The 18,181-nt window shown below is 32.1% G+C and overlaps 2 protein-coding genes across 2 annotated transcripts; both read right to left on the bottom strand.

The window, feature by feature from the left end:
• Positions 1–7,453: 7,453 nt before the first annotated feature.
• LOC117690668 (uncharacterized) lies at positions 7,454–11,332 on the bottom strand. Its single transcript, XM_034475115.2, has 6 exons — positions 10,301–11,332; positions 10,079–10,219; positions 8,487–8,594; positions 8,139–8,219; positions 7,826–7,937; positions 7,454–7,693 (listed from the first exon to the last, which is right to left on the bottom strand). The coding sequence occupies exons 1-6, from the start codon at positions 10,356–10,358 to the stop codon at positions 7,621–7,623; spliced, it is 573 nt and encodes a 190-aa protein (XP_034331006.2). The 5' UTR covers positions 10,359–11,332; the 3' UTR covers positions 7,454–7,620.
• Positions 11,333–13,308: 1,976 nt separating this feature from the next.
• Positions 13,309–17,187, bottom strand: LOC105346142 (uncharacterized). Its single transcript, XM_066071925.1, has 6 exons — positions 16,156–17,187; positions 15,934–16,074; positions 14,342–14,449; positions 13,994–14,074; positions 13,681–13,792; positions 13,309–13,548 (listed from the first exon to the last, which is right to left on the bottom strand). The coding sequence occupies exons 1-6, from the start codon at positions 16,211–16,213 to the stop codon at positions 13,476–13,478; spliced, it is 573 nt and encodes a 190-aa protein (XP_065927997.1). The 5' UTR covers positions 16,214–17,187; the 3' UTR covers positions 13,309–13,475.
• Between the last annotated feature and the right edge of the window lie 994 nt (positions 17,188–18,181).

Below are 18,181 nucleotides of genomic sequence, written 5' to 3' on the forward strand. Positions count from 1 at the left end.
TTTAGTCTGTAGAATGAATCATTATAATACCATAATGTTGTTGCTTGTTTCCTGTTTGGTGATTTTTTGATGATACCGGTTGGTTATGCAGAAAGTGTTCATTTTTTAAAGATATTACCAGAGCTTAAAACCTACCCGGTTTTACTGTTATATAATGTATATTATATTTCAAGCTTTTAGATCTCATTAACAATTTAGGAGTTTGATTTTTTGGTTTGGTCTTATTTACGAACAGATAGAAACCCTGCATTGCTCTTAGGATTACAAATTAAAATAATTTCACGATACTACACTTGAGATTCACCTCCACAATCTTTCTGAAACGTAAAATAATCCAAGTTATCTCATTCACCCTGTGTTTTATTGATACATGATATGCAGTACACTGCGGTATAAAATGTGCAGGTAATTTTTTCATGAAGCTATTGCATTGTTCTGTAAAAGGACATTTTTTAAACGTACCGGAGCAGGTGAATGAATGTTTAAAGAATGTATAATCGTCCTGGTTCACATGAACGTGTATTTGCAGTAAAAATCACATGGTACTATTTAGATAATTAACTTAAATGAATTTATTCAGACGCTTTGAACGACTTCTCAACATTAAAAAAAATTAAAGCACTGACTGCCAATATGAGCGACAACATGAATTGCCAGTCGTCGAAAAATAGCGAGTATGAAAAAACGCACAATATGATATTTTCTTTTAATATTGTCAAATTTTTCATACCTATACTTGTAATATTCATTATAAGGGCAGTGCAATCAAATGTTCATATTAGTTTTATCTATTCAAAACAATGCAATGAAACAAAAAACATCATGTATTTTTCTTTTCATTACTTATAATTTAGGCGTATTCTATGGGCAATTAAAACCAAAGAAAGCGTTTAAAAATCATTTTTCTACACACAAAATTAAATTTTCCAAATAAAATGTCTACCTCAGTACGACAATAGAGAAAATTATGAATGCCTACTTGTAGCTGTATTGTATGTATGTGTATGTTTAAAATCTGACAACCTTCATCTAAAATTAATAGGATACATGTAATAAGATCAGTGCAAAATGATAGCTTAGGAAAATCCAGTTGCAATTTCTCAATTCATACTCCTTTCTTACATATCTTTTGTTAAAGTCATGTGTCATCATATACCCATATCTGTATAGAAGGACAAAACTTCTTTACAAGTTAAAAACGTTTGACTCTTGTGGTACGTGTTATGTTTGTTTTACAAGTAGGTATAAGTACATGTAATCTTGTCTATCATTTTAGCAGGCAAACTGAGTCCATTTGCTGATATCATTTTGATCACTAAAAACTTAGTGTGATTGTAAGGGGTTTATCAAAAAAATAAAAGCTTTCCTTTTCTTTGAATATGCTAAAATAATTCATAATTTACCGTACATATTTTCAGAAAATGATTTTTATAAATGTTCCTAAAGGCCAGATTGCTCTTTAAAAAGGTTTTAAGTGCAAAAAGTTCTTTTATTTGACTACATACATTACCCCTAGTTTGGTTTACGTCAGCCTCATAATAACTTTAAAATACGTGTTTTATGTAGCATAGATCAATCAAAATTATTAAATACGTCTTAGTTATATTGATGAACTACCTTAAATTTGATCCCCAAAGAGAGACTGCACGATATTCTACTGCATAAACAACATTGCATCTACATATACCCACTGACCTGTCTGTTACTGATTACCTCTGTTCAAGAGAAAGATTAACCCTGGATAGTACTCGTCCGTCCATCCGTCTATCTATCTGTGCAAAATTCGAGTCCGGTCAATATCTTTCTTATCGGAAAACAATGGAAGATCTTACTTTGCACAAAAATTGCTGACTACTCGAAGGTGTGTATTGATTTTGAACCTTGAAGGTCATTTTTACTAAGTTAAGGCCACTAGCAAAGTGCAAAATTCGTTTTTATTCAATATCTTTTTACTGGAGAAACATTGGAAGTTCTTGCTTCACAAAAACAATGCTTTTGACCTGATAGTGTGTAATGACCTTAACCCAAGGTAAGTTGGGCAAGGTCAAAATCACTATTAGGAAAAGTGCAAAATTCGTGTCTGGTCCATATCTTTCTTATCCAGAAACATTGGAAGTTCTTACTTCACACAGAAATTATTTATGAACACAGGGTGTGTAATGACTTTGACCAAGGTCATTTGAGGAAGGTCAAGGTCACTGGTTAGAAGAGTGCAAAATAGAGGTCCGCTCCATTTTTTTTCTAATGCAGAACCATTGGAAGTTGTTACTTGACACAAACATTGCTTATGACCCGATCGTCTGTAATGACCCGGACACATGCTCATTTCGGCAAGATCAAGGTCACTGGTAGGAAAAGTGCAAAATTTGTGTGCGGTCAATATATTTTTGTTTTTAACCTGTAAATGTGTTCTTACTTTAGCTTTGGTCTTTTTTGCAAGTTCAATATCACTATAAGAAAAAGAAGCAATCATCATTTTCTAATAGGAAGGTGCTTTCGTTTCCATACTTTCTTAGCGGGGAATATCATATGTTAAATGATAAACCCCAAAGTTAAAATTAATATACATTAGTCTTGTAAATATTTTTATAAAGTCTTTTCAAAAAAATTCGACAGTGTTTTTACCCAAATCGTCGATTCATAATTAAGAGTGACAAATACAAAGATGCATCGTATACAATCACTTACGGGGAAATTACAACATCTTCCAGCTAATTTTACAATTTTAATTTCGTTAATCTTTGATTTTATATGAATAGGTTTTTAAAAAGAAATTTCCACTTATTTGTTTTGATATTTATTTCTTAGAACCTTTCTTTTAAAAACTTAAACCTTCGTAATGCGTATCGGAAAAAATAACTTATTTCGTTTTGGTTTTTTTTAACCTTAAGAAATTTGATGAAACCAAACTTATACCTATATAACACTACTGGCTCTAAAAACCCCTGTCCGTATGAAAATCCCCTGTCTTCCCCTGTCACCCCCTGTGTTTTCACTGTCATCCCCTGTACATCCCCTGTGTGCCACTGTACAAAACCCCTGTATACCCTGTCATCCCCTGTGCGCCCCTGTACACAACCCCTGTGTGCCACTGTAAGCCCCTGTTACCCCCTGTACGCCACTGTCATCCCCTGTAAGCCACTGTATACCCCTGTGAATGCCCCTGACAATCCCTGTACGGTCTTTAACTGCTCGCACAGTAAATAAATAGCTTTTAATTAATTCGGATTTTTAAAAATTTGTATTTGGCATTCATGTTTTAGACGGTGCTTGTTTTTCTTTGCATTTCAAAGAGGGCAATATAACTACAAACGTGAATAATTTTAACTCAACATTGACACTAATCAAGATAATTTTATTCTTGTATACCGATAAACCGCTTATTTTATTACATGCATTTAAAAATATACCCGTGTTCTGTAGTTTGTATAAAAAAAAAAAAGTAAGTAGAGGAGTGTGTGAAATATGCAATGTTCTGTGCCATGTAACCTGCCTGAGCTAAAGCGCACAATAACACAACATGATCAGCACGTGCAGATAACCACACACAGATCGAAATGTTGAAATGATCACCTATATCTTGACTGTTTTGTCCAGTGTAACAGGCACTAAGCATCAGGGGGAGTGGGCCAGGAGGGCCTGCCCCCCCCCCCACACTTTTTCTCGCAGCAACTAGTTGTTTTCAATTTACATATAAAAAATAGAATTATCATGGAGTTCCCCCCCCCCCAACACACACTTTTTGGGGAGCATGTAAAAGATTAATATAAAAGATGAGTCTGCCCCCCCCCCCAGCTTTAAAAAACCATGCTACGTGCCTGTGTAATGATGCATAGAAGTTCATAGTCTTTATGAAGTTCACGTAAATCGCTGGTATTTGCTTTAAGCTTTTTTTTATATATCATGAGAGAGAGAGAGAGAGAGAGAGAGAGAGAGAGAGAGAGAGAGAGAGAGAGAGAGTTGAGTTTTTGTCGGAAGGGGGATTAGACCGGTCCATTGGCAGTTTTAACTTCTATCAGTGTGCATTTTCCAATTTAGTTATTTATATGCATTACTGTATAGAATTGCCCTCATGCAAATGCCGGTAACGGGGTAACATATATTCAAACATGCATTATTTTAAACAATGTTCCGGGTTTCGGATAAGAAAAATATCTGGATTCATACATTTATTTAAATTTGATTTCATTTGAAAAATATAAAAGAGCAATATACAGTTTTAATTCATATCACTGTGCAAAATAATGTTCTGAATTTAAAGCTCTTCAATCTTTTCATGTTTGAAATTTTCAATTTCTTGTTTCTTTACTTGACAAATTGTGAAGAAAAGTTATAAGCCCTAGGGTCTTTAAACAACATATTGCATTATTGTGTACAATTACCGAGAATTCAGACCCGAGAACGTGTGTGTATATACAAGTACACGTGTGTCTGACACCTCATTGTTCCCAATCTCGCTACCGTGCACAGCAAATTGTCAAGGAGGGTTGTGTACAGTATATAGCTATTATGTAATCACTGAACGACCAGTCAGATCTTAGGAAGTGTGTGTATATATACATGTACACGTGTGTCTTTCATCTTTTTTTCCCGATCTTGCTACCGTGCACTGCAAATTGTCAAGAAAGGCTGTGTACAGTAGCTATTATATAATCACTGACCGAGTGAAAAAAATGTCAACATCATCTTCTTTTAAAACTGTAGCTTCAATCAGCTAGTTGTTAATCATGTGTCTTTAATTTTTTTGATCAATTGATCTGGTGTAGAATAAAACATTGATGAATTAAAAATCAATTTGTCAGCTCTAAGTTAATCTAAATAATTATAGAGAATTGGTTATGAAGATTAGTTAGTATTGCGTGTTTACTTATTAGGAAATTATTTACCGGGTAAACTATGAGTAACTTTTAATTTAAGATCAATGCAATCTATCCTCATTCTCTGTCTCTCTGCCTCGGTGTCTCTCTGCCTCTGTGTGTGTATGTCTCTCTCTCTCTCTCTCTCTCTCTCTCTCTCTCTCTCTCTCTCTCTCTCTCTCTCTCTGTATCTTTATAATCTCCTTAGGCTACATGTATATAGAAAACACTAGTTCTACAATGACATGTATGTTGTGTATGTTATGACCAGGACCGCGGAATGATAATGAATAGGTGAGGAAATTAGGATTGCATGTTTACTTATTATGAAATTAATTCCCGTATAAACTATACAATTCATAAATTTAATTCAAAATCAATGCAAACTCTCTCTCTCTCTCTCTCTCTCTCTCTCTCTCTCTCTCTCTTTCATGATTAATCAGGTTTTTTTTTTTAATTTCTCAATATCTACATAACCTCCTACATGTACATGTATAGAAAACAAATTTACATATTCTGACATTGACGGCAGACTTCACTTCACTGGCAATTAATTAACACTTAAATTTGCAGTAAAAAGAGATATGAAAATAAGATTTTAAAAATTAATGAAATTGATTATGAGAATAAATCATCAGTTGAAATTAAATTCAAAAGTCCAATAAGCCGGTCAGAAACATACTAAACAAACATACAAAAATAGTTTCTTAGGCAAACTTATATAAGCTATAGAAGCTTTTAATTATTTTTGATTTTCACGGAAAATTAATAAAGATATAACCAAGAGCTTGATAAAAAAAAAGAGGAAAGGTGTACTCTGTCATTACATGGCTGATTATAATTCTATATTTTGATTGATTCATTGGTTTTAGTGCGCACTGAGGGCTTTCACACCTATTATTAAAAATAATCCCCGCCCTCACCTGAGGTTTAACACCCGGTGAATCTCAAATTTTAAGTTGTTAGGATGATTATTTAAGTATCAATAAATCATCAACTAAAGCATGCGATTTCTAAAATTACGATAACAGTGTGTCTTGTGATTCGGCGCTGTTGAGTGAAAAATATTGACTTAAAGCTCAAAATATAACATATGTGATTTCAGTAGCATTAAGTAAATAATATTGAAAAAAACCAGTCAAAAGCCGTACAGTGGATATCAGGGGCATGCACAGGGGTATACAGTGGCTTACAGGGGATGACAGTGGCGTACAGGGGGTGACAGGGGCTTACAGTGGCACACAGGGGTTGTGTACAGGGGCGCACAGGGGATGACAGGGTATACAGGGGCTCTGTACAGTGGCACACAGGGGATGTACAGGGGATGACAGTGAAAACACAGGGGGTGACAGGGGAAGACAGGGGATTTTCATACGGACAGGGGTTTTTAAAGCCAGTAGTGTAAATCAATGATTAATTCCATTTGTATTTCAAATCTAATCTAATACCTTATTCAGATGTCCTAGAATTAGATATATATAATCTCGCATCCACAATCCCTTGTTGCTACATATATGAAAGCTTTTTACATCGAAATGCATTTTTTGATTTTATACTGGTTCACCAAGCGTATGGGTAAACGTCATTGAAGCTGTCTTACAAATAGAATACTTGACTCTGAAGCAAGAATATCTTCATTTCCAACAACTATACAATTAAACTTTTCTTCGTATTATAGGTATAGTTATACAAAAAGTATTGTCACATTTATATTATCATTATCAAATGTTAACTGCAAGATATAGTATATATTTAACATTTCTAGTTTAAACTGTAATTTCAAGGAAATTAATATATCAATTCTCTGTGAAATCTATGAGATGGGTGAATCTTGAAAACCATTTACTTAAGCCAGTACAGCAATTATCTTAATTAGTTTTCATCTTGCTACCTACGCGGAAATAGACACTGGTAACAAATCCACTATCAAGCAAAGCAAGCAGTTTCAAATGAATTGCTCGGTACCACAACCTTGTTCTCCTTCTAACAACTCTCCTGAAACTTTTGAAAAGTATTGCTATAGAGGTTACAAAAAAGGTCACCACTAACCGAAGGAGGGAATTTCCACTTTATGTTCGATGCTCTCCGGCCAACTGTTCATCGCTAGCCAGGGGAGTGTTGCATGTGCATCTAGTTTTAACTCTTACATGAATAACAATAACGTCATTCAGGAAGCCGTCGAAGCAGCAATTGAAAAACAAACCGATACGATAACAACAAATAGGTTAACAATCGGCTTTTTCAGCAGTATATACGTCATGCACTTGTAATCTTGACAGACATTTCATATACCCAACCCGTGTACATTTTACCTATATTCATAGTTCCAACAAAGTTTTAGTGTCATTTATCAAATTATAAGAGAGTTACAGAGCTCACACATCTTTACTGTTTTTCAGCAAGACTAGCGACGTGTTTTATCTTATCTCTTAAAAGCATTTAGTCTGTAGAATGAATCATTATAATACCATAATGTTGTTGCTTGTTTCCTTTTTGGTGATTTTACCAGACAATGAATAATCGTAAACTATAAATAATAAGCATGTTCTTTATTTCATGATATATTAAATAGATGTATATGATTCTACACTTTCTGATAACTGATATTTTGTTATCACGTTACATGGTATAATGAAATGCAAAGATAAAATGGTTGTTTACAAATGTTATCATAAAAGAAAAAAAATAAAGATAATAAATCAGGCTATTGAGTCTTAGATGCTTTCATTTGTACAGGTTAGTGATCACCAATGGATTTTTCTGTTTAAAATGCCCCTTGAAATACTTTTATTAGGCGACTGATGGCTTTCTTGATCTTTTTAACTTTTTTGGCTAATCTGCAAAAATTGAAAGGAAATTTGGACATATGATATGACAATAACATTTTCGGTTATCAAACGAAGCATATTACACCCCTCCAACTTTCAAAAAAGAAGAAAAGAACGTTTTAGCGTAAGTTAATTTTCTACCTTTCACTTGACAGTTGATCAACCTCCATACTCCATTGTTGATGCAGTAGCAAAGAAAGCCTGACTCCGGGCAATTTGGTAGTGTCTTTTCGTGACCGGGCTATTTCTGAATCTGTATTCACAAGTTTCAAAGTATTATATTGTTGTTGACTTTTTATATTTTATCATAAGAATCAAATGTGTAATATTTAAACATTCCTATAAAGAGACACAAAAACCAATAGACTATAAATACATAGTATTGCAGCTTTCATCCAAAGGATTGTTATTTCTAAAAATGAACATTGAACTAAAATTACGTTTTAAAACTTACTTTTTCCATATGTCTTCTTGACAGCCTTTTGAGATGTATTTTTATTGGGACATGGCTCGGATTCCACTTTGAAGATATCTTCTGTATTCAAGAACGTTGGTACTTTTTAGAATTTGCGGAATTGCAAACACGCACACATGCACAAACACGTGCACACTCACACACACACACACACATATGGATAACTACTAGTGTACAGTTACACTTAATACTTGCGTTTATATTTTAAGTAAATTTCAAATCAATTTAATTATCTGCGTTGTACCATGCATTTCCATTCCATTTGTAGTAAAAAAGTTTTGAATTTGTATTAACATTCAAAAACTATATGCTTGACTCAATACTCACCTCCACAACAGCCAACTTCCTGATCATCTTGGTATCTTTCGTGAACACCTGAGTTTTTGCAGCAAATGTGTGTTATGTTGCGTTCAGCCTCTTCGCTGCTTTCTTTTTCTTAAAGGTCATATGAAACAAATTTTAACACTGTGATTTTCTTTCATAATTATATAAAGCTTGGTATAAACAAATGTTAAAATACGTGTAGTAAGATTTTTTGCCTTTAACCGTGAAAACACAGCACCTGAAAAAATTCTTCCCCGCTTATCGTTCTTCATTTTGTGGATGTATGACGTCACAGAGACCCAACAATGTAAACAATGCATTAAATCTTCGTAGTACAGATGACTTAGTTTTAATTGGTCGTTAATTTAATGAACGAAATGCACCAATAATAACAGCTAATTAATGAATTATCCTAATCCTTTTGAAACAGACACATCCTTCTTCTTGACTGAGTTACATTTAAAGAAGATTAAAATTTTTCAGTTGATTTGATTTATTTTGTCATATGAAAAAGTAAAAGACAGGACAATGAAAATGTTTGAGGCATTGTGTACAGTTTGGATTTTAAAGCTGCTATAAAATACCGCAAAAATATTCTTATTAATTTTAAAAATTAGATTGACAAATTCTAATTAATCTGGCCTAAATAGTTCTGACTTGTTGATATATGTTGTGTACACGTGTATTTACATATCGCGGAAATATGGCATTTAAGGATTTGAAAATGTACTGGTAAAATAAATCGGTTTGAGAAAAATCAAATGTGAAAAAATGCGTAGATAATCAACAGATTTATTAATTAAGAAAACGCATCAATAAATATAATAAAAGAACGAAAGCAAACGTTAAGGAAGAAAGTGAGATAAAAGGAATCTGTGAGTAAACACCGAACATACACGTTGTAAGATTAAAACACCGCACATACAAATACACGTTTTAAAATCAAAACATTCAAAGAAATTAATAATTAAATGGTATTATGTTTCTGAATTTTAAAACAAAACAAACAATTCAATCTTGAAGTGAATGAGGCAGCATTTGTTGCCTATAACATGTGTAGAAAAAAAATCATAATGAATTGCATGAAACTGCAAATGAGAAAAAAACCCCGATCAGTTCTTTCTGAGTTTGACAATTTCATTAAAATTAATTGAAACACGACATATATACATGTACATAAAGATATTAAAATCAAATTATAAATACATGTAAATCTATGAAGAAAATCATTCATTCTCGAGTCTCTAATATAAACAAAATATATACACACTATTAAATATAAACGCAAACGATTTAATTTATTGAGAAGAAATACTGTCATGGTTGATTATTGTATGATTTTATAAGATTTTATGTAAAATAATATTTTTTCTTTTAAAATACTGGAAAATGACATGGATATTTGTATTCACTACAGAGCTTTATATTAAGCAAGGGAGGTAAGCCGCGTTAGTCAATGTTCCTTTTCCCGATTGAGTGATGTTGATAGACCGTAGCGCTAAAAGTATTATTATACGTTTTATCATTGTTTTTTTGGACATTCATTCATTTTTGTTTGCAGTTAATAATTCTAAGCATTGTAATTTATATCTTACCCCCACAACAGTCCATTTCCTTGCCTTGCTGAAATTTTTCATGGACTCCTGATTTTCGACAGCAGATCTGTGTTTCCGGGTCAAACTTTGCTTCTGAGATTGTGTCCTTTTCTGTATACACGCACTTTAAATCTACGATAACTAAAAACACTTCTAAAGTTATCATATGTTTACAAATAGTTTTTGTTTAAATTTCATACCTATATCAAATTCTTTAACCACCTTTTGCAATAATTGTCTTGCTGAGAGATGCGACTATCATCAAATAAAAAACGTTCATCTTGAGGACTTGTAGACTTATCAAATGTTGCTTCAAGCTGATAGCGCCAAGGCCCTTGGAATTGGTTATGTTCAAAACAAGATTGAGATGTGATTTTTAAAGCAGTATAAATCGGGGTTTTCCTAGGTATTGTTTGCTTGATGAGTGTGGGCGAAAAACTTTCATGATAACAGAAATGTGCATACTATTCAAAATCATTCTTTCATTTACGTTAACCACGTGCACATCTCCTTGCTTTTTTTTTTTTATATAAAACACTTTTCAGTTTATACTTGCAAGTAATTAAGCCTATATGTTAGGAATATATTGTTACTAAATGATAGTAATTGAGAACCTGTTCTACAAAAATTATCGATGATACTTAGGTTTTTGTGATTCTTGACAATTATTTCTTTTAACTTATGGTCAACCAAGGAAGGTTATATATCTCACATTACTGATTGTAAAGCTTTACGATTAGGAATACTGTTGTTGAAATTGATATTTTAAGAGCATTTTTAAAATGTTTAAAGACACAATACTGGAAGGATTGCATACTCTTTGTATTAAAAATGGATTATATCGGGCTACATATCAACAACCTATTGTAGATTATAATTTTAACTGTAAAAATGATATTCATCCAATATTGTCGTATATAAATTGAAAATTTCAAATTTGACAAAATGCGCCATGTCCCTATTAGCACAAACAATTTAAGGACTTTTGAGGGGGAAGCACGGAAAACCATCGAAAAGTTCCACTTTTTATTTATCAGATTTTTTTCTGTGACAATATCTGCATAGATAAATACATTTGTCGGTCAAACACCTACGTTTTTTTCTTATTTTAGATAAAACTCATGGCTGTTTTGGTATCAGCAAAATTATTATTTAACTTAGTAGATACATAAACTATATGAAATGTATAATTTGACCATAAAAAATACTACTGCTTAATTCTAATATACAATTTGACATCTATATCGGGAATGGGAGGGATTGGTTAGAAAGAAACTTGCATCAACATATTTTGTGATAATTCTAGTTCTATACGTTTACAAAATTCAACTATTAAAAACACCTAGCATGCTGAATTGTCGAATTGCTGAATTTCACATATATAAGGTAAAATGAAAAATCATAACTGCAAGAAGTGAATAATTGTCAGCATCTTTTTTTGTTTTTTTTTACTTTATTGTCCTTTTTAATTTTAAACAATATTTTGATTGATTCATTGGTTTTAGTGCGCACTGAGGGCTTTCACACCTATTATTAAAAATAATCCCCGCCCTCACCTGAGGTTTAACACCCGGTGAATCTCAAATTTTAAGTTGTTAGGATGATTATTTAAGTATCAATAAATCATCAACTAAAGCATGCGATTTCTAAAATTACGATAACAGTGTGTCTTGTGATTCGGCGCTGTTGAGTGAAAAATATTGACTTAAAGCTCAAAATATAACATATGTGATTTCAGTAGCATTAAGTAAATAATATTGAAAAAAACCAGTCAAAAGCCGTACAGTGGATATCAGGGGCATGCACAGGGGTATACAATGGCTTACAGGGGATGACAGTGGCGTACAGGGGGTGACAGGGGCTTACAGTGGCACACAGGGGTTGTGTACAGGGGCGCACAGGGGATGACAGGGTATACAGGGGCTCTGTACAGTGGCACACAGGGGATGTACAGGGGATGACAGTGAAAACACAGGGGGTGACAGGGGAAGACAGGGGATTTTCATACGGACAGGGGTTTTTAAAGCCAGTAGTGTAAATCAATGATTAATTCCATTTGTATTTCAAATCTAATCTAATATCTTATTCAGATGTCCTAGAATTAGATATATATAATCTCGCATCCACAATCCCTTGTTGCTACATATATGAAAGCTTTTTACATCGAAATGCATTTTTTGATTTTATACTGGTTCACCAAGCGTATGGGTAAACGTCATTGAAGCTGTCTTACAAATAGAATACTTGACTCTGAAGCAAGAATATCTTCATTTCCAACAACTATACAATTAAACTTTTCTTCGTATTATAGGTATAGTTATACAAAAAGTATTGTCACATTTATATTATCATTATCAAATGTTAACTGCAAGATATAGTATATATTTAACATTTCTAGTTTAAACTGTAATTTCAAGGAAATTAATATATCAATTCTCTGTGAAATCTATGAGATGGGTGAATCTTGAAAACCATTTACTTAAGCCAGTACAGCAATTATCTTAATTAGTTTTCATCTTGCTACCTACGCGGAAATAGACACTGGTAACAAATCCACTATCAAGCAAAGCAAGCAGTTTCAAATGAATTGCTCGGTACCACAACCTTGTTCTCCTTCTAACAACTCTCCTGAAACTTTTGAAAAGTATTGCTATAGAGGTTACAAAAAAGGTCACCACTAACCGAAGGAGGGAATTTCCACTTTATGTTCGATGCTCTCCGGCCAACTGTTCATCGCTAGCCAGGGGAGTGTTGCATGTGCATCTAGTTTTAACTCTTACATGAATAACAATAACGTCATTCAGGAAGCCGTCGAAGCAGCAATTGAAAAACAAACCGATACGATAACAACAAATAGGTTAACAATCGGCTTTTTCAGCAGTATATACGTCATGCACTTGTAATCTTGACAGACATTTCATATACCCAACCCGTGTACATTTTACCTATATTCATAGTTCCAACAAAGTTTTAGTGTCATTTATCAAATTATAAGAGAGTTACAGAGCTCACACATCTTTACTGTTTTTCAGCAAGACTAGCGACGTGTTTTATCTTATCTCTTAAAAGCATTTAGTCTGTAGAATGAATCATTATAATACCATAATGTTGTTGCTTGTTTCCTTTTTGGTGATTTTACCAGACAATGAATAATCGTAAACTATAAATAATAAGCATGTTCTTTATTTCATGATATATTAAATAGATGTATATGATTCTACACTTTCTGATAACTGATATTTTGTTATCACGTTACATGGTATAATGAAATGCAAAGATAAAATGGTTGTTTACAAATGTTATCATAAAAGAAAAAAAATAAAGATAATAAATCAGGCTATTGAGTCTTAGATGCTTTCATTTGTACAGGTTAGTGATCACCAATGGATTTTTCTGTTTAAAATGCCCCTTGAAATACTTTTATTAGGCGACTGATGGCTTTCTTGATCTTTTTAACTTTTTTGGCTAATCTGCAAAAATTGAAAGGAAATTTGGACATATGATATGACAATAACATTTTCGGTTATCAAACGAAGCATATTACACCCCTCCAACTTTCAAAAAAGAAGAAAAGAACGTTTTAGCGTAAGTTAATTTTCTACCTTTCACTTGACAGTTGATCAACCTCCATACTCCATTGTTGATGCAGTAGCAAAGAAAGCCTGACTCCGGGCAATTTGGTAGTGTCTTTTCGTGACCGGGCTATTTCTGAATCTGTATTCACAAGTTTCAAAGTATTATATTGTTGTTGACTTTTTATATTTTATCATAAGAATCAAATGTGTAATATTTAAACATTCCTATAAAGAGACACAAAAACCAATAGACTATAAATACATAGTATTGCAGCTTTCATCCAAAGGATTGTTATTTCTAAAAATGAACATTGAACTAAAATTACGTTTTAAAACTTACTTTTTCCATATGTCTTCTTGACAGCCTTTTGAGATGTATTTTTATTGGGACATGGCTCGGATTCCACTTTGAAGATATCTTCTGTATTCAAGAACGTTGGTACTTTTTAGAATTTGCGGAATTGCAAACACGCACACATGCACAAACACGTGCACACTCACACACACACACACACATATGGATAACTACTAGTGTACAGTTACACTTAATACTTGCGTTTATATTTTAAGTAAATTTCAAATCAATTTAATTATCTGCGTTGTACCATGCATTTCCATTCCATTTGTAGTAAAAAAGTTTTGAATTTGTATTAACATTCAAAAACTATATGCTTGACTCAATACTCACCTCCACAACAGCCAACTTCCTGATCATCTTGGTATCTTTCGTGAACACCTGAGTTTTTGCAGCAAATGTGTGTTATGTTGCGTTCAGCCTCTTCGCTGCTTTCTTTTTCTTAAAGGTCATATGAAACAAATTTTAACACTGTGATTTTCTTTCATAATTATATAAAGCTTGGTATAAACAAATGTTAAAATACGTGTAGTAAGATTTTTTGCCTTTAACCGTGAAAACACAGCACCTGAAAAAATTCTTCCCCGCTTATCGTTCTTCATTTTGTGGATGTATGACGTCACAGAGACCCAACAATGTAAACAATGCATTAAATCTTCGTAGTACAGATGACTTAGTTTTAATTGGTCGTTAATTTAATGAACGAAATGCACCAATAATAACAGCTAATTAATGAATTATCCTAATCCTTTTGAAACAGACACATCCTTCTTCTTGACTGAGTTACATTTAAAGAAGATTAAAATTTTTCAGTTGATTTGATTTATTTTGTCATATGAAAAAGTAAAAGACAGGACAATGAAAATGTTTGAGGCATTGTGTACAGTTTGGATTTTAAAGCTGCTATAAAATACCGCAAAAATATTCTTATTAATTTTAAAAATTAGATTGACAAATTCTAATTAATCTGGCCTAAATAGTTCTGACTTGTTGATATATGTTGTGTACACGTGTATTTACATATCGCGGAAATATGGCATTTAAGGATTTGAAAATGTACTGGTAAAATAAATCGGTTTGAGAAAAATCAAATGTGAAAAAATGCGTAGATAATCAACAGATTTATTAATTAAGAAAACGCATCAATAAATATAATAAAAGAACGAAAGCAAACGTTAAGGAAGAAAGTGAGATAAAAGGAATCTGTGAGTAAACACCGAACATACACGTTGTAAGATTAAAACACCGCACATACAAATACACGTTTTAAAATCAAAACATTCAAAGAAATTAATAATTAAATGGTATTATGTTTCTGAATTTTAAAACAAAACAAACAATTCAATCTTGAAGTGAATGAGGCAGCATTTGTTGCCTATAACATGTGTAGAAAAAAAATCATAATGAATTGCATGAAACTGCAAATGAGAAAAAAACCCCGATCAGTTCTTTCTGAGTTTGACAATTTCATTAAAATTAATTGAAACACGACATATATACATGTACATAAAGATATTAAAATCAAATTATAAATACATGTAAATCTATGAAGAAAATCATTCATTCTCGAGTCTCTAATATAAACAAAATATATACACACTATTAAATATAAACGCAAACGATTTAATTTATTGAGAAGAAATACTGTCATGGTTGATTATTGTATGATTTTATAAGATTTTATATAAAATAATATTTTTTCTTTTAAAATACTGGAAAATGACATGGATATTTGTATTCACTACAGAGCTTTATATTAAGCAAGGGAGGTAAGCCGCGTTAGTCAATGTTCCTTTTCCCGATTGAGTGATGTTGATAGACCGTAGCGCTAAAAGTATTATTATACGTTTTATCATTGTTTTTTTGGACATTCATTCATTTTTGTTTGCAGTTAATAATTCTAAGCATTGTAATTTATATCTTACCCCCACAACAGTCCATTTCCTTGCCTTGCTGAAATTTTTCATGGACTCCTGATTTTCGACAGCAGATCTGTGTTTCCGGGTCAAACTTTGCTTCTGAGATTGTGTCCTTTTCTGTATACACGCACTTTAAATCTACGATAACTAAAAACACTTCTAAAGTTATCATATGTTTACAAATAGTTTTTGTTTAAATTTCATACCTATATCAAATTCTTTAACCACCTTTTGCAATAATTGTCTTGCTGAGAGATGCGACTATCATCAAATAAAAAACGTTCATCTTGAGGACTTGTAGACTTATCAAATGTTGCTTCAAGCTGATAGCGCCAAGGCCCTTGGAATTGGTTATGTTCAAAACAAGATTGAGATGTGATTTTTAAAGCAGTATAAATCGGGGTTTTCCTAGGTATTGTTTGCTTGATGAGTGTGGGCGAAAAACTTTCATGATAACAGAAATGTGCATACTATTCAAAATCATTCTTTCATTTACGTTAACCACGTGCACATCTCCTTGCTTTTTTTTTTTTATATAAAACACTTTTCAGTTTATACTTGCAAGTAATTAAGCCTATATGTTAGGAATATATTGTTACTAAATGATAGTAATTGAGAACCTGTTCTACAAAAATTATCGATGATACTTAGGTTTTTGTGATTCTTGACAATTATTTCTTTTAACTTATGGTCAACCAAGGAAGGTTATATATCTCACATTACTGATTGTAAAGCTTTACGATTAGGAATACTGTTGTTGAAATTGATATTTTAAGAGCATTTTTAAAATGTTTAAAGACACAATACTGGAAGGATTGCATACTCTTTGTATTAAAAATGGATTATATCGGGCTACATATCAACAACCTATTGTAGATTATAATTTTAACTGTAAAAATGATATTCATCCAATATTGTCGTATATAAATTGAAAATTTCAAATTTGACAAAATGCGCCATGTCCCTATTAGCACAAACAATTTAAGGACTTTTGAGGGGGAAGCACGGAAAACCATCGAAAAGTTCCACTTTTTATTTATCAGATTTTTTTCTGTGACAATATCTGCATAGATAAATACATTTGTCGGTCAAACACCTACGTTTTTTTCTTATTTTAGATAAAACTCATGGCTGTTTTGGTATCAGCAAAATTATTATTTAACTTAGTAGATACATAAACTATATGAAATGTATAATTTGACCATAAAAAATACTACTGCTTAATTCTAATATACAATTTGACATCTATATCGGGAATGGGAGGGATTGGTTAGAAAGAAACTTGCATCAACATATTTTGTGATAATTCTAGTTCTATACGTTTACAAAATTCAACTATTAAAAAGACCTAGCATGCTGAATTGTCGAATTGCTGAATTTCACATATATAAGGTAAAATGAAAAATCATAACTGCAAGAAGTGAATAATTGTCAGCATCTTTTTTTGTTTTTTTTTACTTTATTGTCCTTTTTAATTTTAAACAATATTTTTATTTACGTTTTTGCTACACTGTTTAAACTTTTGGTTAAACACAAGGTATTCATTGGATATTTCAAGCCAGTCAATTAAGTTTGAATAAAGAAAAATACATCATTTCATGCAAATTTAACAGAATGTTTGTTATCGCTAAAACATTATCTTTGTGGAAGAAAACAATACGGTTGTACAAATTTAGGAAAATTTGTTTACTTTCAAATTGACCAGATTAACTGGTAGTAGTGTGGTATGTTGATGACCACGATTTTCAATTGTGACTTGACTAACGAATATGATTAGTTTTTTGTGAATTTTTCACACTGTTTTTGCGAAATCAGCTAAACACAGATTAACAAAACACGAATTAATGTGATAATGATTATATTTAATGAATTATCAATCAAAAGTTGGTAAGCTATGTCTAATATTGCAATGGTTGTTCTTTAAAATAATGTAAACCTACATTATCTCATGGATATTGTATTTCGGCAGTTTAACATGCCAAAGTTTATTTTTTCATTCATGGCTCTCTGTTAATGCAGATAAAACTTTAAAGAAGGAGATTATCTCATCGCATATTTCATGATTTTTTGAGGGGGAGAAAGGTTAAAAAAATTGAAATTTTGATGGAGTTTTAGAGATGCCAATCAGTAGATTGGAGAGTTCTATCTACTTCTTTAATGCATATAGTAAATATACCTACAAAACAATATAATGTGACATGTGAAAAATTTAAAATCTTTATGATCCATTAAAACAGCGTAGCCCGCTTTACAA

Source organism: Magallana gigas, chromosome 9 (genome assembly GCF_963853765.1).
Source record: "Magallana gigas chromosome 9, xbMagGiga1.1, whole genome shotgun sequence".
NCBI lineage: Eukaryota > Metazoa > Mollusca > Bivalvia > Ostreida > Ostreidae > Magallana > Magallana gigas.